The sequence below is a fragment of the Pleurodeles waltl genome, chromosome 1_2 (assembly GCF_031143425.1).
Source record: "Pleurodeles waltl isolate 20211129_DDA chromosome 1_2, aPleWal1.hap1.20221129, whole genome shotgun sequence".
NCBI lineage: Eukaryota > Metazoa > Chordata > Amphibia > Caudata > Salamandridae > Pleurodeles > Pleurodeles waltl.
In genome coordinates, this window is record NC_090437.1 from 1162059583 (window position 1) to 1162085104 (window position 25522).

Consider the following 25522-nt stretch of genomic DNA (forward strand, 5'->3'; position numbering starts at 1 on the left):
GAGTAAGAGATGGGTGACAGCCCATAGTCAAGACCACTGGAATTATGGCTGCCAAATTATGCAGCAGGGTTCACTAAATTATCTGGCAAGAAAAAAACAAATTATGCTGCGTAATGCACCACTTTTTTTTATACTATTATTTCATTATTTTGTCATTTTTACACATAGTAATATTGTCTGGGCATAGAGTGTGCCTCATTAGTATCAGTTCAACAACCAAATACATAAATAAGCAACTAAAAGATGACCCTTTGCCTAGGGTCTTCCAACACACATGAACATATATTACCATGTTTTTAGTAACTTTTGATCCTTTTGAGCTACACTTTGTTTGTTAAAATCTGCATATTATGCAGCAGATGATATATTATGTTGCAAATGTAGCAAATCCTTAATTATGCAAAAAAAAGCTGCTACGGCACATAATTCATGTTGCCCTGTCTATAGTACTGAGAAATCCTTCAGCAGAAAACTGTAAAAGACAAATTGCTTAGATTTTGAATATACAGTATTAGCAATCTGCATGTTGACAGGATGTTTGTCCAACTCACAATACAGCATCCATTGCTTTCTCACTCCAAATAAATTACCTTTTGTACTCAGATACTTAAAAGGCACCACTGGTGATTCTAGAGAAAGCCAAACAATAGTCCACTATTTAATATTTAATAAACTACATGTAGGCCTTTAGGAAGTTTAAAGGTGACCTCAGTACAGAAAATATCAGCTTCGTTGGTATGTGCAACAAACACAACTTCTTACTGAAGAGTCTTGATGTGGTTGCCTGCTGTGAATGAGAGACGGGCCACCTAACAGGATGGGATAGGATAGTTGTTCTTGCATATGAGAGCACAGCATAGAGTTCTCATTGAATATTCTTAGATTTTCGTTAGTGCTGTGGATACCTGTGGATGAAAGGTGGAGCACATGAAGGGATGGAATGGGGTGGTTGTAGTATACTGCAGTCCTGGCATCCGAAAGACTGGCAGAGAGTTCTCATTGAGGATTCTTGTAATGTAGCCAGGTGGGGAGCAAAGGTGGAACACTCAATGTCAGGGTATTTGTATCCCCGTGCTGGTGTCTGAAACTCCAGAGGAGACAAGGCTGTTGTTTTTGGGGCAGCAAGGAAGGGGACGGGTAGCGCTTTTGACTGTAGCTCAGTTACTGCTCCAACTAGCTTTTTTCTTTAGTTGCATCCTCATGAAAATAATGGTGACTGCAAACTAAAATTCAAAACTGAGGTTAAAAAAAAACAAAGGAAAAAAGCCTACAGATGCCTTGAAGTACTCTATGCAATCCTTGGACATAGCATCCTTTTAAAAATGGAAAAAGTAGAGGAAAATGTCAAAAATGTAATGGCCAAAATAACACATAGCCACTTTCTTTGAAATTATGTAGTTTACAAAAATGTTTTTACTTCCTTTTTTGTAGTTCAACATCAGCATCAGTCTAGAAACCAGTCTTGGTCCTGGGGATAACCCATAATAAGGGGAATTTGAAACGTGGTGATTGTGTTACTCATGGATGTTGTCGACAGTTAATAACCACACAATGGTAATCCAAAAAGGAACATTGGATGCCTTGCTCTATCGAAACAAAATGGTGACACAACCCCTCTAAATGCAGTAAAATAAGGAGTGTGCTTAAAAATAGTGCAGAATAGGACAGCTCTATTCACTTCTTGAATTAATGACTGGTATAATCTGATTGTGTTTATAGTACTGTGTTTTGTTATTGGTTTGATGTATGATATATGATTCATGTCCTTTGTTTTTTAGTTCATGGGCTTACAATATTGTCAAAACTGTGGTGTTTGTCTTAAGAATATGGAAAATGTGTTGTTTAAAATAACTAAAGATTTAACTACAGAACTATGAGGTCAAGAAAATTAAAAACTTGACCACTCTCAAAAACTGTGTGGACAAAATAATTATCGGCATATGTATCTACAGGGAGTGCAGAATTATTAGGCAAATGAGTATTTGGACCACATCATCCTCTTTATGCATGTTGTCTTACTCCAAGCTGTATAGGCTCGAAAGCCTACTACCAATTAAGCATATTAGGTGATGTGCATCTCTGTAATGAGAAGGGGTGTGGTCTAATGACATCAACACCCTATATCAGGTGTGCATAATTATTAGGCAACTTCCTTTCCTTTGGCAAAATGGGTCAAAAGAAGGACTTGACAGGCTCAGAAAAGTCAAAAATAGTGAGATATCTTGCAGAGGGATGCAGCACTCTTAAAATTGCAAAGCTTCTGAAGCGTGATCATCGAACAATCAAGCGTTTCATTCAAAATAGTCAACAGGGTCGCAAGAAGCGTGTGGAAAAACCAAGGCGCAAAATAACTGCCCATGAACTGAGAAAAGTCAAGCGTGCAGCTACCACGATGCCACTTGCCACCAGTTTGGCCATATTTCAGAGCTGCAACATCACTGGAGTGCCCAAAAGCACAAGGTGTGCAATACTCAGAGACATGGCCAAGGTAAGAAAGGCTGAAAGACGACCACCACTGAACAAGACACACAAGCTGAAACGTCAAGACTGGGCCAAGAAATATCTCAAGACTGATTTTTCTAAGGTTTTATGGACTGATGAAATGAGAGTGAGTCTTGATGGGCCAGATGGATGGGCCCGTGGCTGGAATGGTAAAGGGCAGAGAGCTCCAGTCTGACTCAGACGCCAGCAAGGTGGAGGTGGAGTACTGGTTTGGGCTGGTATCATCAAAGATGAGCTTGTGGGGCCTTTTTGGGTTGAGGATGGAGTCAAGCTCAACTCCCAGTCCTACTGCCAGTTCCTGGAAGACACCTTCTTCAAGCAGTGGTACAGGAAGAAGTCTGCATCCTTCAAGAAAAACATGATTTTCATGCAGGACAATGCTCCATCACACGCGTCCAAGTACTCCACAGCGTGGCTGGCAAGAAAGGGTATAAAAGAAGGAAATCTAATGACATGGCCTCCTTGTTCACCTGATCTGAACCCCATTGAGAACCTGTGGTCCATCATCAAATGTGAGATTTACAAGGAGGGAAAACAGTACACCTCTCTGAACAGTGTCTGGGAGGCTGTGGTTGCTGCTGCACACAATGTTGATGGTGAACAGATCAAAACACTGACAGAATCCATGGATGGCAGGCTTTTGAGTGTCCTTGCAAAGAAAGGTGGCTATATTGGTCACTGATTTGTTTTTGTTTTGTTTTTGAATGTCAGAAATGTATATTTGTGAATGTTGAGATGTTATATTGGTTTCACTGGTAATAATAAATAATTGAAATGGGTATATATTTGTTTTTTGTTAAGTTGCCTAATAATTATGCACAGTAAGAGTCACCTGCACACACAGATATCCCCCTAACATAGCTAAAAATAAAAACAAACTAAAAACTACTTCCAAAAATATTCAGCTTTGATATTAATGAGTTTTTTGGGTTCATTTAGAACATGGTTGTTGTTCAATAATAAAATTAATCCTCAAAAATACAACTTGCCTAATAATTCTGCACTCCCTGTATTGTTGTTTGAATTTCAAGTGGCCCAGCCTTGCTGAGTAAATAGGCCCAACCTCCCTCCCCCAAATCAGTACTTTTGGAAAGTTGGCATTTTCTTATGCCATCCATTTGGTGCCTGTAGCCTGTTTCCTGGGTCACAAGACTAGTTGCAACTAAATGTTGCTTTTTCTATATTGCTCCAAAATAGTGAGACAAAGGAACATAGGTGTTGGCAGTATGGGCCATCTCTGACTTAATGAGAGGAAGGAGCTGTCACCTACGGCAGTTACACATCACAAAGGTTATACCTGAGCACACTCACAAAAGGTTTGAGACTAGTCTATTGTGACCCCAGCTGAAACCAAGGCAGGTAGACAGGAAATTACAAACACCTCTGGGATGGAAACCTCCAGAACCTTCTCTTACTTCAAAATGGGAAACAGGTATAGATATCTGACCCTCAAACAGAACTATTTAGTCCACCTCTGGACCTATGGAAGACTCAGGAGTACTACTGTGCTGCTCTGCAAAAGGGATTTCTACTCTGCTGTCCTGCTTTTTGAGTGGACCTTCATCTTGAACCCAGGACCATCATAGTGACTCTAAGGGCTAGTTGGCTGGCCTTTTGATCTTAGCCTCAGGGACACAAAAAGGTTCCAACCACCTTAAACCCAGCACCTGGACTCTGCCACCTGTGAGTTCTACTTCCAAGTGGTTTCACCCCAGTCCAGGACCCTGTGAAGTGGGCCTGAAGGTGATCTGCCTTCCCAGCTGTTGTCTTGTGGTCAGAAACAATGCAGCATGATGCATCTCTTTGCAGCTGCACTTAGAAGCCTATGCGGCACAACTCATTCTTGATGAGGGGTCTCGAAACATTACGCCTACTGAGACGTATAGTACTTTTGCTCAGTGGGCCTATCTTGGTCCCTAAAGCTGGCCTTCCATCATGGTGAGCCTTAACTTGTGACTTTATCCTGATCTGGTGCGAGCAGATAAGCACTATTTTCACTTAAATCTTTAAAGTTGCATATCTCTGGTTTTACTGATTGGACTTTTGTTGTTTTGGTATCAAATAATGTATTATAGTTCTCTCTCTGTTTCTAAATTGGTGTTGGATTTTTCTAGTGTTGTGTTTTCACTTTATTACTATTTGAAGTGCTTTACGCATTGACTCCTACTCTAGCCTGCCCACTTTGTGCCAAGCTACCAGAGTTAAGCATAGGTTTATTTGGGGTTTGCTTGTGACTTCACCCTGACAAAAATTGTGACTGTTGCTTGAGTAGGGCTTCAACTAGTAACTTCACATTTATCACCAATGAGTAGCAGTGGCAACTGTAGAGGGGGCAAGATGGGGCTCGTGCCACAGCTCCATTTGATCCTCAGTCCCCACCACCAAAGCAGTTGGATGGCACATAAAAACATTGGCACCTCACCTTGCAACCCAAATTATTGTAGCCAACCACCTTCCACTTGTTTTAGGAAATAAGAGTCTAACGTTTTAGTTAAACTGATGAAATATGCCTTTATATCTGTGTGTGTAGCTGTCTATATCTGCAAATATATAACAGATTCATGTCCTTGCCTGGTGTTCTCCCCATTAGACCATCTGCTCTGCCAACCTGACCCATCCCTTCTTTGGTTTACTTCCTCACAGGGACATCTGTCATATTTTAAGCTGAATTTTGGGAGTCATCTCCCTGGGAGTACATGGACCTATGCTGGGGTGGGCTAGCCTGCTGGCTTCCTGAATGACCCTACTCCTCTTCAACACAGGCCTCTCTCTGTAATACTTATATCTTCAGGCATCCTCATTTCTCAACTCTTTCCCACGGACAGCCAGAGCATGATGCACTTCTGTATTAATCTGGGTGACCGGAGCCCATTGTTCCACAAGTTAACCTGAGCTCCTCTCCCTCCTGGGCCAAGACTGTGGCTGGCACACTCACGGGATCCCACCATTACTGCACAGTCACAGCCCCACATGCCTGCCTGTCTCCACGTTATCCAGAGTGTAAACTGTTGAGTGAGCTCACAGTGCAGCCATTTTGCCAAATTGATTTCCCCTCATGCCTAACAAAATCTTACATGGTACTGCCCTGCACTCTCCTCAACGTCCCTCGATGTACAGGGTGGTTCCTTCCCTTGCACCCTGAGCCTGCAATTTGATAATTAAGACAGGTTTTTGATGCAAACAATGCAGAATTTGGTGGTGAGTTTAGTTCACTCTTTTTACATTAGTGAAACAAGGCCTATTGTCTACCCACCATTATTTTGAAGGGGACTGATGAAGGGTCAAGGGAGACTGTGCTTAGATTTTTTTAAAGTGCTCCTTTTTCATGACTTGAGTTCTGAATCTGTCACACAGGTCACTAGAGTTGGATGTTATGGGGAGAATTCTTGAACTAATGTGCAAGTCTCAGTGGGATATTCATCTGTAATCAAATAGGTCAAACATAGAGGCACTCATTACAACCCTGGTGGTCGGTGTTAAAGCGGCAGTAATACCGCCAACAGGCCGGCAGAAAAAAAAAAGGGATTAAGACCACGGTGGAAACCGCCAACATAGACAGCCACTTTAACACTCCGACCGCCACGGAGGTACAAACAAACAGAGCGGCGGTAACCGCCAACAGACAGGCGGAATACAATGTACCGCCCACCCTATCACAAGATGCCAATCCGCCACCTTTTCCGGGGCGGAAAAAACGCGATCAAAAACACAGCGGAAACAGTACACAGAAGGGGAAATCACTCACCTCTCCGCACCCCACGAGGAACCATGACGCCATGGAGCCAGAACTTCACATCGTGCTGGCGATGGTCCTCCTGCTCCTCTATCAGGAGCTCCAGAGACGGTGGCGACCGCCACGGTGAGTACTACACCTACAATACAGGGGAGGGGGGGAGGGAAAAGAGAGTGACACACACACACACGCAACACTCAACGCCCCCACCCTCACCCACAACACCATGCACACAAATACAAGCTGCAACATTACATATACACCCCCGACACCCCCTTCAATAACGCAAGGACAAAAGGAATTGATTTGAACGATTGTAATCAAGAAAAATCCAGTAGTTAAAACTCTAAATACAGTATATACAATTATGTACACCAACTACACATGTCCGGATAGTGCACCAATCATGTCCGTGGACCACTCGGCCCCAAATGCATGGGCGAGGCCCACACTCGATATCTGACTCCAAATGGAGAGAACACTGGAGGGGCATCAGATGGAAAATAAACAGGCACCTCAGGGGGATGGGAGGGGGGGCACCTCAGCCTGATGAATGCTCCACAAGGGGGCTCCATGCCCACTGCTGTATCCTGGGTAGTGCAAAGCCACAGTCTCTCTAGTCTTTCCAGTGGGTGGTTTGCCCACTGCTTTATCCTGGGGAGTGCAAAGCCACAGTCTCAAGTCTTTCCAGTGGGTGGTTTGCCCACTGTTTTATCCTGGGGAGTGCAAAACCACAGTCTCTCAAGTCTTTCCAGTGGGTGTATTGCCCACTGCTTTATCCTGGGGAGTGCAAAGCCACAGTCTTTCTAGTGGATGTCTTTCTTCACTGGTTCTGGAGGGGGCATGGTGCCCAGAGTGCTTCATCCTGCCAAGGACAGAGGTAGTGGATGTCTTTCTCCACTGGTTCTGGAAGGGGCTTTGTGCCCAGAAAGCTTCATCCTGCCAAGGACAGAGGTAGTGGCTGTATCTCTCCACTGAAAGTGATGCATCATTGAAGATGCCCAGGCTCCTGGAACTCACCACCAGCCTCGGACGACTGACCACTGGGGATGGCAGCCATGTCTGCAGTGGTGCCACTGGCTCAGGATGTCACGGGGCCGTTGGCGGTGCTTGCGGCGGAGTCAGTTGCGGCGGTGCTTTCGGCGGGCTCTGTGACAGCGGTGCTTTCGGCGGGCTCTGGGACAGCGGTGCTTTTGGCGGGCTCTGTGACAGCGGTGCTTGCGACGGGCTCTGTGGCAGCGGTGCTTGCGGCGGGCTCTGTGGCAGCGGTGCTTGCGGCGGGCTCTGTGGCAGCGGTGCTGGCGGCGGGCTCTGTGGCAGCGGTGCTGGCGGCGGGCTCAGTGACTGCGGTGCTGGTGGCGGGCTCAGTGACTGCAATGCTGGTGGAGGGCTCAGTGACAGCGGTGCTTGCGGTGGGCTCTGTTGCGGCGGTGCTGGTGGCGAGCACAGTGACTGCGGTGCTGGTGGCGAGCACAGTGACTGCGGTGCTGGTGGCGAGCACAGTGACTGCGGTGCTGGTGGCGGGCACAGTGACAGCGGTGCTGGTGCCGGGCTCTGTGGTGGTGCAGATGGTGGTGCAGGTGGCGGCCTTCTCTACCGTACATGTTGTTGTCGACGTGGACAGAAGTGTGACACTGGTCCCTCAGTCCATGCCTCCATGCCCTCTCCTGACTTGCCCTTCATTTTTTGGCCCTTCCCCCCCTTGGATGGTGGTGCTGCTGTCTTGCCACTATCCCCTTTTGGTTTCCCTGAGCCCTTGGTGGCAGGTGTTTTCGGCTTCTCCCTCCGGGATGTGGGCAACTTCTTACGTTTTGCAGGTGGAATGTCCTTGCCCTCGCACCGAGGCACGCTGGCAGCCCTGATGGTTGGCGCACTCCAATAGCCCGCAGTTACTGGCACCATGTGCCTGGTGATGTGGTGGCTGAGGTGCTAGGTTGGGACCTGGAAAGTCTGGCCCTAGGGGACGGGCGGGGGGGGGGGGGGGAGGTGTAGGGAAGAGGTCAATATTAGCCAGGAAAAGTTTTTTAGACACACTGGGACGGGTAGATGAAGGGGGTTTGGGAGTGGAGGAGGAGGTTGTGGTTGTAGGAGGTGTGTGCATGCTGGTCTGATGGTGTGCTTGGTATAGGCGGAGGTACAGGGGATTGGGTCTGGGTGGAGGAGGTTGGAGGGGGGAGGTTGGACACAGGGACAATGGCTGCCATCAGTGCTGAGGCCAGAGCCTGAAATGCTCTCTGTTGGGCTGCCTGGCCAGAATTAATGCCCTCCAGGTATGCATTTGTTTGTTGCAAATGCCTCTCAACACCCTGGATGGCATTCAGAATGGTAGACTACCCAACAGTGAGGGATCTCAGGAGGTCAATAGCATCCTCACTGAGGGCTGCAGGGCTGACTGAGGCAGGGCCTGAGGTGCCTGGGGCGAAGGAGATGCCCACCCTCCTGGGTGCGCGGGCACGGGACACACGATGAGGGGCTGCTGGGAGGGCGGTGCTGGTAGGGGGGATGGCGGCTGTACCTGTGGATGCCACCGCAAGGGAGCTCCCATCAGAGGAGGAGTCGCTGTCGCTGCTGTCACCTCCTGTCCCCGCTGTGGAGCTCCCCTCACCCTCCGTCCCACTGGTGGCTTCAGACTCCGTTGTCTCGCCCTCCAGGGCCAAGTGGGATGCAGCTCCCTCCTGCTCCGGTGCCACTGCTCCTCCACCAGATGATGCTATTGCACACAAGAACAGGGAGACCACAAAAAGGGGGGGGGGGAAGACAGAAGAAAGACATGTTCAGTGCATGCAATACCACTACCGTTGGCGGACACTACAGACACTGCAGACCTCAGCACTATGCCATGCACTAACAGTTCCTAGATTATTCACAAGGTCATGGGGTACAAGGCCTATGCCCGATTGCTGCACACATGGAAGTCAGAGGAGCCTGACTAGGTGTAGATGGCTCTTACCATTGGTGGGGTTGGGGTGCCACATAGCCTGCCTCACAAGGGGCCTTGCCTACAAACTTGGCCCTGGCCTAGGGGAACCCACTGCCTACCTCCCCCACCCACACACCTCGTAATGCACGCAAAGTCAGATGAATGTGTCTGTACTCACCCCCTTGTGGCTGCTGTGATGCCCTCAAGCACCCATCCAACTCCGGATACGCCACCGCCAGGATCCGGAACATCAGGGGGGTCATGGTGCGACGGGCACCCCTCCCACGTTTAGGCCATCCCCAGCTGGGCCTCTGCTGTCTTCTTGCTCCAGCGGCGAATGTCCTCCCATCGTTTCCGGCAGTGGGTGCTCCGTCTGTGGTGGACCCCCAGGGTCCGGACTTCCTTGGCGATGGCACACCAAATATCCTTCTTCTGGTGAGCGCTAACCTAGAGGAATAGTACAGGGGAAAAGGTAAATCTTTCACCGTCCAGACCGTCATAGTCATTGACCCAAGTTCCCACCCTTGCCCTGATGCACATACACTCACCGTCCGCATATGCAGGCTTCAGTCCCCCCCATGTATCTTCCATCCACACCCCTCCAAACAGCCATTGCCCATGCAACATGCTCTCAGTGTACTCACCTGTTTGTCTGGAGGACCGTAGAGTAGCGTGTACTGGGGTGAGGACCCCATCCACTAACTTCCCCAGCTCTTCCGAAGTGAAGGCAGGGGCCCTTTCCCCAGACACATCAGCCATCGTCGATTCCAGACTGAGGTCACAGCCTACAGTGTAGGTCCTCTCCTGTTGAAGGTCAGGTATCAAGTAAGTGAACATAGAGAAAATGGCGGTCACGTCTGCAGTGGTGAGTACCGTCACCGCCGGCGTACATCGTCATTGGCTCCTCGGACCCATAGGGTCCAATGTTAACCAATGTAGGATTGCGCCGTGGTCTTTGACTACCTACGCAAAGGTGTAGATCGCCAACGCAGTTACCTCATATCCCCTTGTCCCACCTTACAGGTCAGGCAGCCGCCATGGCAAGAATAATAACTGCGTCACACCTATGTAGCCCTTGCATACACACAGTAATAGGCACATTGCGGATTAATAAATGTGTGCTAATGACAATTTGTGATACGTCAGTGTTGGCTAACTCTCTGCTCTCTGTTCTCGTCCATAGGGCACGTCCGCTGGGGCAGGTGATGAGATGGCGGCATTCTCCGTGTACAGACCGCTGGTGGACCTGTCGACAATGGAAGAGAGACACGTAATAGTCACCTACAGACTTGATCGTGCAACAATCCACGAACTGTGTGCCCAGTTGGAGCCAGACCTGATGTCAGCTATCTGCCATCCCACAGGGATCCCCCCTCTAGTGCAGGTCCTGTCAGTACTCCATTTCCTGGCAAGTGGGTCTTTTCAAACAACAGTGGCCATTGCATCAGGGATGTCCCAGCCAATGCTCTCCAAAGTGTTGTCCAGAGTGTTGTCTGCCCTTCTGAAACACATGCGCAGCTACATCGTTTTCCCTCAGGTGGAGAATTTGCCTACAGTGAAAGGTGACTTCTATGCCCTGGGACATATTCCCTACGGGTTAGTGTGTCTCTAACAGTTGTCCCTCGACATTTGCAGGTGACTCTGGGTACCCCAACCTGTCATGGCTACTGACCCCAGTGAGAAATCCCAGGACAAGGGCAGAGGAACGCTACAATGAGGCACATGGGTGAACTAGGAGAATTATAGAAAGAACCTTCGGCCTCCTGAAGGCCAGGTTCCAGTGCCTCCATATGACAGGTGGTTCTCTCTACTACTCACCAAAGAAGGTGTGCCAGATCATCGTGGCCTGCTGTATGCTGCACAACCTGGCTTTGCAATGACAGGTGCCTTTTCTGCAGGAGGATGGTCCAGCTGGAGGTCATGTGGCAGCTGTGGAGCCCATGGACAGTGAAGAAAAGGAGGCAGAAGAAGAGGATATCAACAACAGAAACAACGTTATCCAGCAATACTTCCAGTGAGACACAGGTAAGAAGATATCACTGCCCCACACATCTCATACTATTGTTTGAACTATCATAAGTCTGTCACTTTCACCCAGTGTATGGACCCTGACTTGTCACTTTGCCTTTCCATTTCACAGATGTGGGTCCCACTGTGTGACCTCTGCTATATTTCCTCATGGACTAGAGCTGTGTTACATCGGTATGTTGACAATGAAATTGACATTGCTATATTCCATAGTTATTGTAAATACACATTTGTGAAAGCACAGACTGACTCCAGATTGTTTTATGATTGATATGTGTTTATTTTTGTGCAAATAAGTGGAGGGGGTTGTAAAATGGTCAGGGGTGATGGTGGAGGAATGTCCATGGCAGAGTCCAGTATATTTGTTTCACAGATGCATTGTCCAAAGGGGCATAGAAAGTGGAGCTAGGGCAGTTTAAGGATGGACAGGGTGACAAAGTGGGACAGAAGGATGACATTCAGGGGGGGTCTCATTTCCTGGCGGGGGTCTTGCAATGTTCTCTGTCTTGTTCCTGGATCTCAGGGACCGTTTGCGGGGTGGCTCTCCATCTGCAGGGGGTGGGGTGCTGGTGTTGTGGACCTGTGGCGGTGCCTCCTGTCCACTAGCACCGGCGGTGGGCTGTTCATCATCCAGGCTAGTGTCAGGGGCCCCTTGTTGTGCCACAGTGTCCCTTCTGGTGTTGACAAGGTCCTGAAGCACCCCTACAATGGTGACCAGGGTGGTGCTGATGGACTTGAGTACCTCCCTGATCCACAGATAGTGTTCCTCCTGCAGCCGCTGGGTCTCCTGAAAGTTGGCCAGTACTGTTGCCATAGTCTCCTGGGAATGATGGTACGCTCCCATGATGTTGGAGAGGGCCTCGTGGAGAGTGGGTTCCCTGGGCCTGTCCTCCCCGTCTCAACAGCAGTCCTCCCAGTTCCCCTGTTTTCCTGTGCCTCTGTCCACTGAACCATGTGCCCATTGCTACTGCCCCCAGGTCTCTGATTTTCTTGGGGTGGTGGGTTTGCCTGGGTTCCCTGTAGTGGTAGACACACTGCTGCTTGACGTGTCCTGGGGACAGAGGGATGGACCCGCTGGGTGGGTGCTGTGCTGGTGTTTCCTGAGGGGGGAGGCTCTGTGGTGGCTTGTGCCAGTGTCAGGGGAACCGACTGTCCTGAGGTCCCAGATGGGCCGGGCTGATCATCTTGATCCAGTTGTACAGAGCTGCTGTCATCACTGTGGGCCTCTTCTGTGGGGGGAGTGGACATGTCTGGAACCTCCTGTCCGGTGACGTTGGGTAGGGGTCCTGCAGGGGTGTAAAGGCATGATTATTGTATCTGTGTGTGCCATTGTGTGCAATTGGTGAGTGACCCTGTACTCCAGTGCTTGCATTCCTTTCTAGGTCCTTGTGTGATATTTGGTTTGGGGTCTGTGTGGGTATCTGTAGTGGGCATGCTTTGGTGATGGGTGCCCATGTTTTGGTGTTGCATGCAGGGCTTGGTGTTGGGATGGGTGCTTTGTGAGAGTGGGACATATGTGAGGTGTTGGAGTGATGGGTGTGAGGGTGAGGGTGGGGGTATGTGATGGCATGCAGGTAGGGTGGGGTATTTAATAGTTAAGAGTTGACTTACCAGAGTCCATTCCTCCTGCTACTCCTGCAAGGCCCTCAGGATGCAGGATTGCCAAGACTTGCTCCTCCCATGTTGTTAGTTGTGGGGGAGGAGGTGGGGGTCCACCGCCAGTCCTCTGTCCTGCAATCTGGTGTCTTGAGACCACGGAACGCACCTTCGCCCGTAGGTCATTCCACCGCTTCATGATGTCATCCCGTGTTCTTGGATGCTGTCCCACTGCGTTGACCCTGTTGACGATTCTGCGCCATAGCTCCATCTTCCTAGCAATGGAGGTGTGCTGCACCTGAGATCCGAATAGCTGTGGCTCTACCCGGACGATTTCCTCCACCATGACCCTGAGCTCCTCCTCTGAGAACCTGGGGTGTCGTTGTGGTGCCATGATGTGGTGTGGGTGATGTGTGGGTTGTGATGATTGGGGGATGTGTTTGTGTGTTTTGTTTGAGGTACCTGGATGTTGTGTGAGTGATGATGTTGTGTATCTGTGGATGCTAGTGTTGTTTCTGGTGGTGTCCCTCTCTGGCCTTCTTTCGCAATTCTGGTCATAAGGGTTTGTGGGTGATGTGAGTGGGTGTTTTATATTGGATTGGGTGTGTGGGAGTGGTGTGTGTATGTGTATCCGGTGTGTGTATTTCGAATTGTTCAATGTGGTTGTGTTTTGTAAATGTGTGTGTATTTTGAGTGCGGCGGTGTGTACCCCCAATGGAATGCCACGGTTGAAAATCCACCGCGTGGATTCGTGGGTCGTGATAGTGTGGGCGTATTCCTGTTGGCGTGACGGTGTCGGTTTTGTTATCGCCAGTTTATCACTGACCTTTGGTGTGGCGGACTTGTGTGGGTGTCTGGATTTTGGCGGATTCCGAGCTGTGGGTCGTAATAGCTGTAGCGGAATTCCACCGCCGCAGCGGTGTGTTGCCGGTCTTCTGCACGGCGGTAAGCGGGATTTACCTCCAATGTTGTAATGAGGGCCATATTCTGTAAGGGAACATGTATATATCATAAACAAGAGGAAAACAATGTTTGCTAGGAAGGCATTCATTTTCAACCAATATTTTGTTGTCTGTGCACACATATCAGTAAATGGTACTAAAGCCAGATGCTGCAGTAAGCTCTATTAAACAGATGGCAAGCAGACCTCGATTTTTTTGTGCACTGAGGGAACATTTGTTGACCTATTCCACAAAAATGGTTTGCCAGAAGGATGAAGACAGCTCAGTGCTTAGTCTCGAGCTGCTGTGTTTTTTATGCAGAGATTCATAAAGTGTATAGAACATAGGTTACATGTCTTGGCTTTTTATATGTATAGTTATCTTTATAGTTGTGGCTTTAAAGTTGATAAAAACATTATACTGGCTTAGCAACTTGAAAATGCATTATAAACCGATGTGCTGGATTGTATTATGAAATTTGGTTTTTAGAGAATGTATTTATTGTGTAGTTAAAACACTCACGGGTTGCAGTCTAAAACTTTCACAAATTATATTATAGAATGTCTTCAGCAAACAAAAGATCTAATAAAGAAACTGCAGCAAAACCGCAGTGAACAAACAGAAAAGCTGCGTCGAGCCCAGAAAGGGGAACAAGTGACTTTCCTAACAAGCATTCAACAAACTGCGGAACCACTTGAATTTCTTAAGGTACTTTTCCTTGGACACTTACCTTCTACCCAGCCCATGTTAACTGAATCATAAATGTGTAAGAAAATGCCCCTGTTGTATCTTCACCTCCACTCCACCTTAAAGGAGTGCTGTTGTGCTACTGCAAATATTAATGTATGTTTAAGTGTAACATGTAGAGGCCTGTATGTTGATTTTTCCAAAGAACCATTTCTGCTATGCCCTACCTTACTGTTGAAGTACAAAATGTAATTGCCCACAATTTTTCTGTAATAATTTGTATTTCATTACAGAAAATTGAGAATCTTATCAGTGACTCTACTTGTTGTTGTTCATGAATTCCCAGTCAAAAGTCATGCAGGCAGTGGCGGCTGGCTTGTATTTACAGTGGAAGGGGAGAAGGTACAATAATAAAAAAATGTAAATGGCACTTTCCTGACAGCGTCTTCCTCTCCTCTCCTCATTTGTCTTTCCTGGAAGCTCCAACACGGGACCCAGGAAACTGCACTATCCAATCCTGATGCTGCTCCCAGGCTGTTAAACAGCATGAGAGAAGTGTCAGGATTGGAAGGAGCAGCCACTTTCAGTGCTCACAAGAGCGCTGAAGGCCTGGGCATTCTCTGACCCAGCTGTCTTCAGACAGCTGGGTTAGAGAAGTTTAAAGTGCGCATGTCAGGCTGGCCGTCCCAAGACAGCCGGCCAAAGGAACATGTGCACTTTAATCTAAAGCGCAGAGATCCTTGCTGCCACTCAGCATCACTTGCCCCGCCCGTGCTGACACTTGGTTCAGGATGGGGTACTGAAAAATAAAATGGTAATAAACATTATTATTATTTTATTGTTCAGTTCTGGGGGCATTCTTTTAGTGGGGCGAGGCTCCTCTGCTCTTGTGGAGGGGCTGCCCCTGCATGCAGGTTGAGAGCATGTTGATTTAAAAAAAAAAAACATTAAAGTCCTCAAATTACTGCATATCTTAACATATGTTCAGGCTATTATGCAAATATTTTCATGTGGCTTTATAGAATCATTATATTTTGTTGCTAACTGTGCTAAAATCGGACAGGCATCAAAGTGTGAGTGCACGTTTATTGGTTAAATAAATATGGAAATTTACGAGCCCGTGCTTCATTTATTCACGAAACACAAACTAAATGTGGATAAATACAAATAAAATAGCCAAAAATTAAATATGGATAAATACTGAGAGCCATTTTTCAAAAATAAATGCCATAGTCATGGGCCATTGTTTAAGCGTTGGCTGCATGCAGGCTTGTTGCCTCTCGAGTTGCAATGTGTGTATCAGCTGCCGACGTGCAGTGTTGCAGCCGGCCAAAAGTGTTTGACAGCTCATCTTGTCCTCGCCCATGCAAAATGTGCCCACTCGGCGCCAATCATTTTATTTTAAATGTTGTAACAGTTATGGCAGAATGTGTATTGTCGTACATGAATGAGCAGGAGCTGCTGTCCCTCTGCTCCCCAGGTGTGTGGCCCAGCCCGCCGCAGCTTGACTACCGTTCCAGCACCATTTCACAATGATGGTTTCGCAAAACATCAGACTCAAAGGCAAATATTGAAATGTTGTTGCAGGTGCTGCGCATGCCGCTTACATGTGAGCAGAGCTAGAGGCTGCTTCTGCCTGTGATCTGGCAGAGTAGAGGGAGAAACACTGATGCAACTTCAGTAGTACCAGGCTTTCAAGGCAGCAATGCACTTTTACCACAAAGAGGGAGGCAGCTGGTCTATGCTTATGGGATATCCAGCTGCCTGCCTCTCCCATCTGCTAAGCTGAGGGCAGCACGAGTGAGCTCCAGTCGTGAATCATTTGCCTTGGCACTGATACCACTCTGGTCCTCACTCACCCGATGGCAGAGAACTATTTAGGTGGAAACACAACTATTGCGTATTCAAATACTCGTGCAGAATCAAACTAACGTCTGGGCAGAGCCCGATTCCCTCTCTCTTTTGGTAATGATTCTTAAATATATTGTTCTCGTAGTCACATAAGGTATGGAAACGTGTGTGGCCAAGCCAGGCCTAAAAAAGGAACTCACTCCCAAAATCAAAAGCATGGGTTGAACACCCCTGCAGAACCTGGTGCAGATGTTCAAATCGCCTGCAATTAAGGTAATAGTTCGATTCGTGGACTAAAAGGCAGGCGGCTATTCACCGCTTTACTCTGAATTATACTGCTCCTTAGTTGAATCACGACCTCAAGCCTTAAAGTGTGAGCCTGAACAAGCTGGCACTTCAAACCTTGAAACTCTCTTGGTTACAGACACGAGGAAATTGGTGAAGTATTATGCCATCATAGGCCACCCTATTCCAACTCCTTCTCTCCATCAGTACAGGCTGTCATTCCTTGTCAGTACAAGTAAATGACCCTTCGCCTATTACCCTTCGCCTATTACTTGTGTCAGGGTCCTCCTGCCTTTAGTGCTAAATCTGAGCCGGTAGTTGCCCGTGGTGGCCACCGGCACTCATCTTTGGGTCCAGCACTGATTTTTGGGTCCAGCTTTTATTTTTTTGTCATCACTCTTTACCGAGAGAAAGAGAGGGAAAACACATAAACGGAAAAGGAGGAGGAAGACGAAATAAGGCTGTTGTCAAAGGAGAAAACATGAAACCGGAAACGCGAGTAAAAGGGGCAGGGAGGGCCTGGTGGTGGATTAAGGAGCCATGAGATGGATTAATCTCTCTAGCAGCCTTGGTATTCGGCGCGCGCTTTGGGCACTGGGACATATTATTTTACAAAGTAAGCACTGCGCCTTTTTCTGTACCCGTTGATTGGTGGCATCCTGCTGAAGAGTTAAATGTTAGCATTTTCACATTAGTGTGACAAAGCATCATAAAATAAAAGTAGATGAATTTTGAAGTTGATAATTGTTCATTTATGCCGGTTGAATCCGAGCTGTTGTCGCGGTCGCTATTTACACCGATTCCAGGCCACGCTCCCAAATTCAGAAATAATTTAAGCTTCAGCACGGATATCTGGTGACTGGTGCATTGAGCTCTTTGGTGTACAAGGGGGCAGGACGTATGGAATAAAGCATTGAATCATCTGATTCGTCCAGCAGTTTGTCCTGATTTGTAATTTTCGAGTTAAGGATTTCAAGAAAGGTCTTTCAGTGTCGTTTGGATGCTAGGGGGGATAGCAGATGAATCCTCAAAATATTTTAGAATAGTAAAAATGTTAAACGCAATCTGTAATGAGAACGTTCCAAACTGTCCAGCAGTAAAACCGTCTGTAATAATAATATGATAGTGAAGACTGAGCTACACTCGATGCATGGTTTATACTGCTACAGATGGCATGGGTTTAGGCGCTCTGAATGGGCCTGATAGCCTTTATGTCCATTGCTATTTTTGGATTTAAAATTTGTATTCAATTAAAAAAACGATTGCACGAATCATTGTTTAATTATGTTTTTAAAGCGCAATGATTTAGAAAAGAAAAATATTGTTTATTGCAAAACGTAATTTATTTTCCAGTATTCAAGCACAGGCAGATATCAAACCCAGAAATCTGGTGTTAGTGCAGAGATAGGTGTTCAAGTGAGAAGATGGCTTGTCAAGCCGCCAGTGAAGAGTAATGGACGGGCTGAAACTCATTCTGGTACTGCAAGCAGATGACTCTGCTCTGATTATTTCCTTGAGATGAAGTGACAGTAAAAGTAGACGGAGCAGGCCAGAGGGCACAGTTTATCTGCAGCTTAATTGGAAGGCTTGACGCTGTCCAGGGATGCTACCCATTCAGAGCAGGTGCCCCCTAATAAATAAAGAACTGACAACCAAGTCTGAGGTACTTGCTGAAGATCTTGAACACCATAGTTATTATTCTATCAAACCAGCTTATTACCTAATGTCCTGCAACAAGATGATGCATTACACTGCAGTACGAGTGAGGTCATTGTAGTCTACTTCTAAACGTGGATGACTTGTTTATGCGCCCACTGAATCAGACCGCATTATTTCATCTGCTGCATCTGTTTCCGTCACTATCCTGCTTGTAGCATCTCTTGCTGTTTTGTAGGTAATATTGATTTTATTTCTGCTTTGGATAATCATAAGACTGTTCAAATTCCAAATTCTCTCATTCCAAGGAATCAAAAGAAATTCCACAAACGTTATGCAAATGTAGAGCAAGTTTGACATACACAGCTTGCAGTTAATGTAAATATATTTATTGAGCGCGCGAATGCTGAAGGCGTCTTGGCGCCGGTGTCATTTGTGATTCAGTGTAATGGACAAAGTGCTTACTTGGCACGATCATAGGAAGGAGAAACAAGGGGGACCTAAATAATAATTTTCTTCAGTTACAGCTTTTCATATTGTACTTTTATTAGGGGTTTAACTGCTGAATTTGTAAAATTATGTGTCTTCTTAATGTCATTTTTAGATAACTGAGTTACCTTTTAAAGCTCCCGCAAATCTTCACATATTCTTGCGCTTTGAGGAAGATGGTCCGAGAACACTTTTGTCACTGTCGCAATTTAATTCACAATATCATCTTTCAATGTGCTTTTTATATCATTTTTAGTTACATAGTTATGGGCATACTGTAGAATGTTCACAATATTGGAAAGTAGATGTGGCAGTGTAGGAAAGAAGATATGAAATGATATTCTACAGTGTGCATCCTTAATATATGTACCTCCAATTGTGCTGCAGCAACTTTGGTGGGAAGAGTACTGCCATGACCACTAGGTATAGTTAGGACCTAGTTTCTATAGAGAAAGCTGTTTCTTACTTGCCTATATATTTGGCGCTGCTTGACAACTCTTCCCGAAAATTTCCCCCAAAATTTGACAGTCACATGAGCTGCTGTCTGGAAAGTTTTGGGGTGATTTGTCAATCAAGGGCTGAGATAGAGAGGGAGGTGAAATTTAGTGTGTTTCCAATGTTATTTCTCATACGAAAAATTGAACAGCAATAGTGCCAAAACCACTGGGTGGAATTACACCACATGTGGCAGAAAGGTACCTCTTGGTCCAGAAAGAGCCCTTTTTGTTATTTGGTGGAAATCCATTTTAGTAGTTTTTGGGAAATTAAAGAAAATCCAAATTTGTAAATATAGGGACGCAAAGGATTTGCGACGCCTCCCAATCTCGTGCTGAGATCTGATTGGCTGCCAGCACTTCAACATCAAGTGTTGACAGCCATGTCGGGAGTCGGCGTGAGCCGAGTCCCAAGCAAAAATGTGAAAAAAAGAAAATGAGCCAGGATACAGACACCCTGACCTCTTAGCTCTGGTGGTGGGGTCCCATAGGGACCCCCTCCCCCGGACTAAAAAGCATTTTTTTTTTTCAAATTTACGGTCGGAGTTTTGGTAGCTCCACCGTAAAAAAAATAAAACAAAACCCAAACAAAGCGTGGGCTCGCATGCTTTATTTTTTATCCCCCAGTGGGCCAAGTCCTGGGGGCATTCTTTTATTGTAGTACGGGGGGCACTCCGCTCTACCCACTCGCAACCCTGGGTGCCGTCACCTGCCTAGGGCAAAGCTGTAATTATGTGTGAGTGGGCCATGTGCCCCCCAGGCTCTGGGACCACTACCTCCCCGGGGCTAAATTGCTTATTGCCGTGGGGAAGGTCCATCGGCCTCCCCCAGAGCCCAAGGACCTTCAGGCTCCACCCACAGTCCCAGATAGTGCATAAATGGCATATAATAAAAAAAAAACATCGGGGGACCATGTGGGAGGCCTTGAGACTCCCCCCACAGACCCAGATAGCCCATAAAGGGCTAAAAAATATATTAACAAGAAATGATTGCTCAAGTGTGAAGCTCACTGAATTTCATGCTGAGCGTTGAGGGTTCGAGTCCAGGTGCATCGCAGGTCATTTCCCTCCTTTATTATTTTTTTGTATAATAAACAAGTCTAAGGCTCATACTGAATGGTGTTCATACTTTTTATAATTGACAAATACATTTTTCTTTTCAATTTGAGCAGAAGTATCTTATTCTAAAGATATCATCCATCAAATCCTAAAAACTTTCTATCTTTCTCCCTTTCTTTCAATCTTTCTCCCTGTCACACACTTACGCACCCACTCATAGACCCACTCAGACACTCAAGCATCCACTCACAGACACTCTCAGACCCTTCTGTACCCACTCAGACTCTCACACACCTACTCACAGACCCACTGACACCCTCATGCACCCACCCACGCACACACTGATTCCCCCACTAAAACACTGATGTACACACACTCACACCCAGACACTATTACAGCCACTCCCACCCCCAGATACACGTAACATGTATTCTTACACCTAGAGAGGCCACAGCAAAGGGCCATGTGCAGCGTAGGGGTGGATAGTTAGGGGGGTTGGACACAGAGGGGGTTATTCTAACTTTGGAGGAGGTGTTAATCGTCCCAAAAGTGACGGAAAAGTGACGGATTTACCACCAGCCGTATTACGAGTCCATTATATCATATGGAACTCGTAATACGGCTGGTGGTATATCCGTCACTTTACCGTCACTTTTGGGACGGATTAACACTCCTCCAAAGTTAGAATAACCCCCAGAGTCTGGCTGCAGGCCCGGTCTTGCAGGCAAACTCCGCTGGGGACGGGCGAAGGCTGTGCATGGTGTAAGATTGGGTGCTTATGCCCTATGTCCATTCGTGGCAGTGGTTTGAATAACATATAGCACTGAAAATTATTAGACGTTAAACCATAGAAATGCAATGAAAAAAAACAAAGGTTACAGGGACGTTAGAGTTAGCAAACAGAATTTAAAAATAACATAGAAATTCACTTAGAAAACCAAAGGTTACAGGGACGTTATAGTTCGGCTCGTATTTTAAACATATGAAACCATAGAAATTTACAAGTTATAGTTAGTTACCTCAAGTAACTATAACTCGCCCCATAACTATAACGTCCCAGTGATCTTTATTTTATTCAGTGAATATATGTCTATATATATATATTTTACCCACTGGTGGGTGTTGTCACCACTGGGTAGTTATAATTAGGACCACATTTCCCTAGGAAATGTTTTTTTTTGTTTCCTAATACCTTTGGTGCTGTTTGATGCATCTTCTCCAAAGTCACAAATCTTAACCAAACTTATCGGTGACAGTCTCAATGCGCGATTCCCCCATGCCTTTTTCCTTAGTAAAATTGAACTGCGACACTGCAACAACGGTGTAGGAGGCTGGCCTGGCTTATAGTGGGTACCTTGTGGTACTTACACCTTGTGCCAGGTCCAGTTATCCCTTATTAGTAGACTAGTAGTGTTCTAGCAGCTTAGGCTGGTACAGGTAGCTATAGCAGAGCAGCTTAGGCTGAACTAGGAGACATGCAAAGCTCCTACTATACCACTTATATCACTTAGCACTATATCATAAGAAAACACAATACTCAGAGTTACTAAAAATAAAGGTATTTTGTTTTAATGACAATATGCCAAAAGTATCTCAGTGGATATACTCCCTTAGGAGGTAAGTAATATACACAAAATATACACACAAACCAAAATCAGGTAAGTAAACAGTTAAAAAAGTAGTGCAAACACTGTAGGACACAATAGAATGCAATAGGAGACAATAGGCCTAGGGGCAACACATTCATATACCTCAAAAGTGGAATGCGAACCACAAATGGACCCCAGGCCTAGTGTAGTGTGTAGAGGGTCGCTGGGAGTGTAAGAAAACACGAAGGCTGTCCAAGATACCCCACCCCAAGATCCTGAAAAGTAGGAGTAAAGTTACCCTACTACCCCAGAAAGACAGTAAAGTCGAGATAGGGGATTCTGCAAGGACAACAACTGACTGCAAAGCACTGAAGATGGATTCCTGGACCTGAGGACCTGTAAAGGAAGGGGACCAAGTCCAAGAGTCACGCAAGTGTCCAGGGGGCACAGGAGCCCACTAAACCCGGTATGAAGGTGCAAAAGGGCTGCCTCTGGGTGGACGAAGCCAAAGATTCTGCAACAACAGAAGGTGCCAGGAACTTCTCCTTTGGTCAGAAGATGTCCCATGGTGTGCTGGAGGATGCAGAGTTGTTTCCATGCAGAAATACTGCAAACAAGCCTTGCTAGCTGCAAGAGTCACGGTTGAAGGTTTTGGGTGCTGCCAGGGCCCAGGAAGGACCAGGAGGTCGCCCTTTGGAGAAGGAGACAGAGGGGGCGCTCAGCAACACAGAGAGCCCAAGCAGAAACAGGCTGCACCCGCAGAAGCACCTGAACAGGCGTTCAAAAGATCTGAGCATGGCAGTCGACTCAGCACAACAAGAGTGTCCCACGGAGTCGGAGTCCAACTCAGCGAGTTGGGCAATGCAGGACGGAGTGCTGGGGACCTGGGCTAGGCTGTGCATGAAGGAAGTCTTGCAAAAGTACACAGATGCCCTAGCAGCTGCAGTTCATGCAGTACACAGGATTACTGTCTGGCATGGGGAGGCAAGGACTTATCTCCACCAAATTTGGACAGAAGGGCCACTGGACTGTCGGGGACTCTTGGATCCAGCTCCTGTGTTCCAGGGACCACGCTCGTCAAGATGAGAGGGGACCCAGAGGATTGGTGATGCAGAAGTTTGGTGCCTGCATTGGCAGGGGGAAGATTCCGTCGACCCACAGGAGATATCTTCTTGGCTTCCAGTGCAGGGTGAAGGCAGACAGCCCTCAGAGCATGCACCACCAGGAAACAGTTGAGAAAGCCGGCAGGATGAGGCGCTACAATGTTGCTGGTAGTCTTCTTGCTACTTTGTTGCGGTTTTGCAGGCAAGTGCAAAGGAACTCTGGTGAGCTCTTGCATTCGTTATTTGGTGAGATACCCACAGAAGAGACCCTAATAGCCCTCAGAGGAGGATTGGCTACAGAGAAAGGTAAGCACCTATCAGGAGTGGTCTCTGACGTCACCTGTTGGCACTGGCCATTCAGAGGTGTCCATTGTGCTCTCACACCTCTGCATCCAAGATGGCAGAGGTCTGGGACACACTGGAGGAACTCTGGGCACCTCCCCTGGGAGGTGCTGGTCAGGGGAGTGGTCACTCCCCTTGCCTTTGTCCAGTTTCGTGCCAGAGCAGGGCTGGGGGGATCCCTGAACCACCGGTGTAGACTGGCTTATGCAAGGAGGGCACCATCTGTGCCCTTCAAAGCATTTCCAGAGGCCAGGAGAGGCTACTCCTCCCAGGCCCTTCACACCTATTTCCAAAGGGAGAGGGTGTAACACCCTCTCTCAGAGGAAATCATTTGTTCTGTCTTCCTGGGACTGGGCTGCCCAGGCCCCAGGGGGGCAGAAACCTGTCTGAGGGTTGGCAGCAGCGGTAGCTGCGCAGAAAACCCCGGAAAGTTCGTTTGGCAGTACCCGGGCTCTATGCTGGAGGCCCGGGGATGCATGGACTTGTCCCCCATACCAGAATGGTATTGGGGTGACAATTCCATGATCCTAGACATGTTACATGGCCATATTCCGAGTTACCATGGTGACGCTACATATAGGTATTGACCTATATGTAGTGCACACGTGTAATGGTGTCCCCGAACTCACAAATTCCGGGGAAATTGCCCTGAACGATGTGGGGGCACCTTGGCTAGTGCCAGGGTGCCCTCACACTAAGTAACTTTGCACCTAACCTTCACTAAGTGAGGGTTAGACATATAGGTGACTTATAAGTTACTTAAGTGCAGTGTAAAATAGCTGTGAAATAACGTGGACGTTACTTCACTCAGGCTGCAGTGGCAGTCCTGTGTAAGAATTGTCTGAGCTCCCTATGGGTGGCAAAAGAAATGCTGCAGCCCATAGGGATCTCCTGGAACCCCAATACCCTGGGTACCTAGGTACAATATACCAAGGAATTATAAGGGTGTTCCAATGTGCCAATCAGCATTGGTAAAGTTAGTCACTAGCCTGCAGTGACAATTTTAAAAGCAGAGAGAGCATAAACACTGAGGTTCTGGTTAGCAGAGCATCAGTGATACAGTTAGCACCACACAGGGAACACATACAGGGCACACTTTATGAGCATTGGGGTCCTGGCTAGCAGGATCCCAGTGACACAGGAAAAAACAAACATATGTACAGTAAAAATGGGGGTAACATGCCAGGCAAGATGGTACTTTCCTACACAACCCCACCCCCCCAAACGAGGGACAATAAGGCTAACCTTGCCCAGATGAGTCTTCATTGTCTAAGTGGAAATATCTGGAGAGTCCATTTGCATTGGAGTGGGTACTCCCAGGTCTATGTTCCACTGTATAGTCCATTCCCTGTAGGGATATGGACCACCTCAACAATTTAGGGTTTCCACCTTTCATAGAGTAGAGGTTTGTGGTCTTTCTGAACAATAAAGTGAGTACCAAACAGGTATGGTCTAAACTTTTTCAGTGCCCAGACCACAGCAGAGGCCTCCCTCTCTATGGCAGACCAACGCTTTTCTCTAGGGGTCAACCTCCTGCTGATAAAAGCAACAGGTTGATCCTGGCCCTCAGTATTAAGCAGTATTAAGCTGTGATAGCACTGGCCGAACCCCCAATTCAGAAGCATCAGTCTGGGCTATGAACTTTTTGGAGTAGCAAGGGCTTTTTAGGACAGGTGCAGAGCAAATGGTCTGTTTAAGCTCATCAAAAGCTTTTTGACAGCTAGCTGTCCACAATACTTTTTTAGGCATCTTTTTACTAGTGAGGTCATTAAGAGGAGCTGCAATGGAGCCATAATTCTTAATAAACCTCCTATAGTACCCTGTGAGGCCTAAAAAGGCTCTCACCTGGGTTTGAGTTGTAGGGGGAGCCCATTCCATAATGGTCTGGATCTTCCCATGCAGTGGTGAAATCTGTTCCCCACCTTCCAGGTGGCCCAGATAAACCACTTTCCCCTGCCCTATCTGGCACTTTGAGGCCTTGATAGTGAGGCCTGCCTTTTGCAGGGCCTCCAAAACTTTCCGCAGGTGGACCAGGTGATCATCCCAGGTGGAGCTAAAGACAGCTATGTCACCCAGATATGCTGCACTAAAAGTTTCCAAACCTTGCAGGACAGTGTTCACCAACCTTTGAAAAGTGGCAGGTGCATTCTTCAGACCAAAGGCCATCACAGTGAATTGATAGTGCCCTCCAATGGTTGAGAATACAGTTTTAGGTTTTGCATCTTCTGATAACTTAATCTGCCAATAC

The 25522-nt window shown here is 47.1% G+C and overlaps 1 protein-coding gene across 1 annotated transcript in view; it reads left to right on the top strand.

Annotated features, from left to right (window-relative positions):
- EVC (EvC ciliary complex subunit 1) overlaps positions 1-25522 on the top strand; it is a 436134-nt gene that overhangs the window by 180773 nt on the left and 229839 nt on the right. Inside the window, exon 10 of the mRNA XM_069203012.1 lies at positions 14280-14428. Within this exon, the coding sequence (XP_069059113.1) occupies positions 14280-14428 (149 nt within the window). The remainder of the gene's footprint in view (positions 1-14279; positions 14429-25522) is intronic.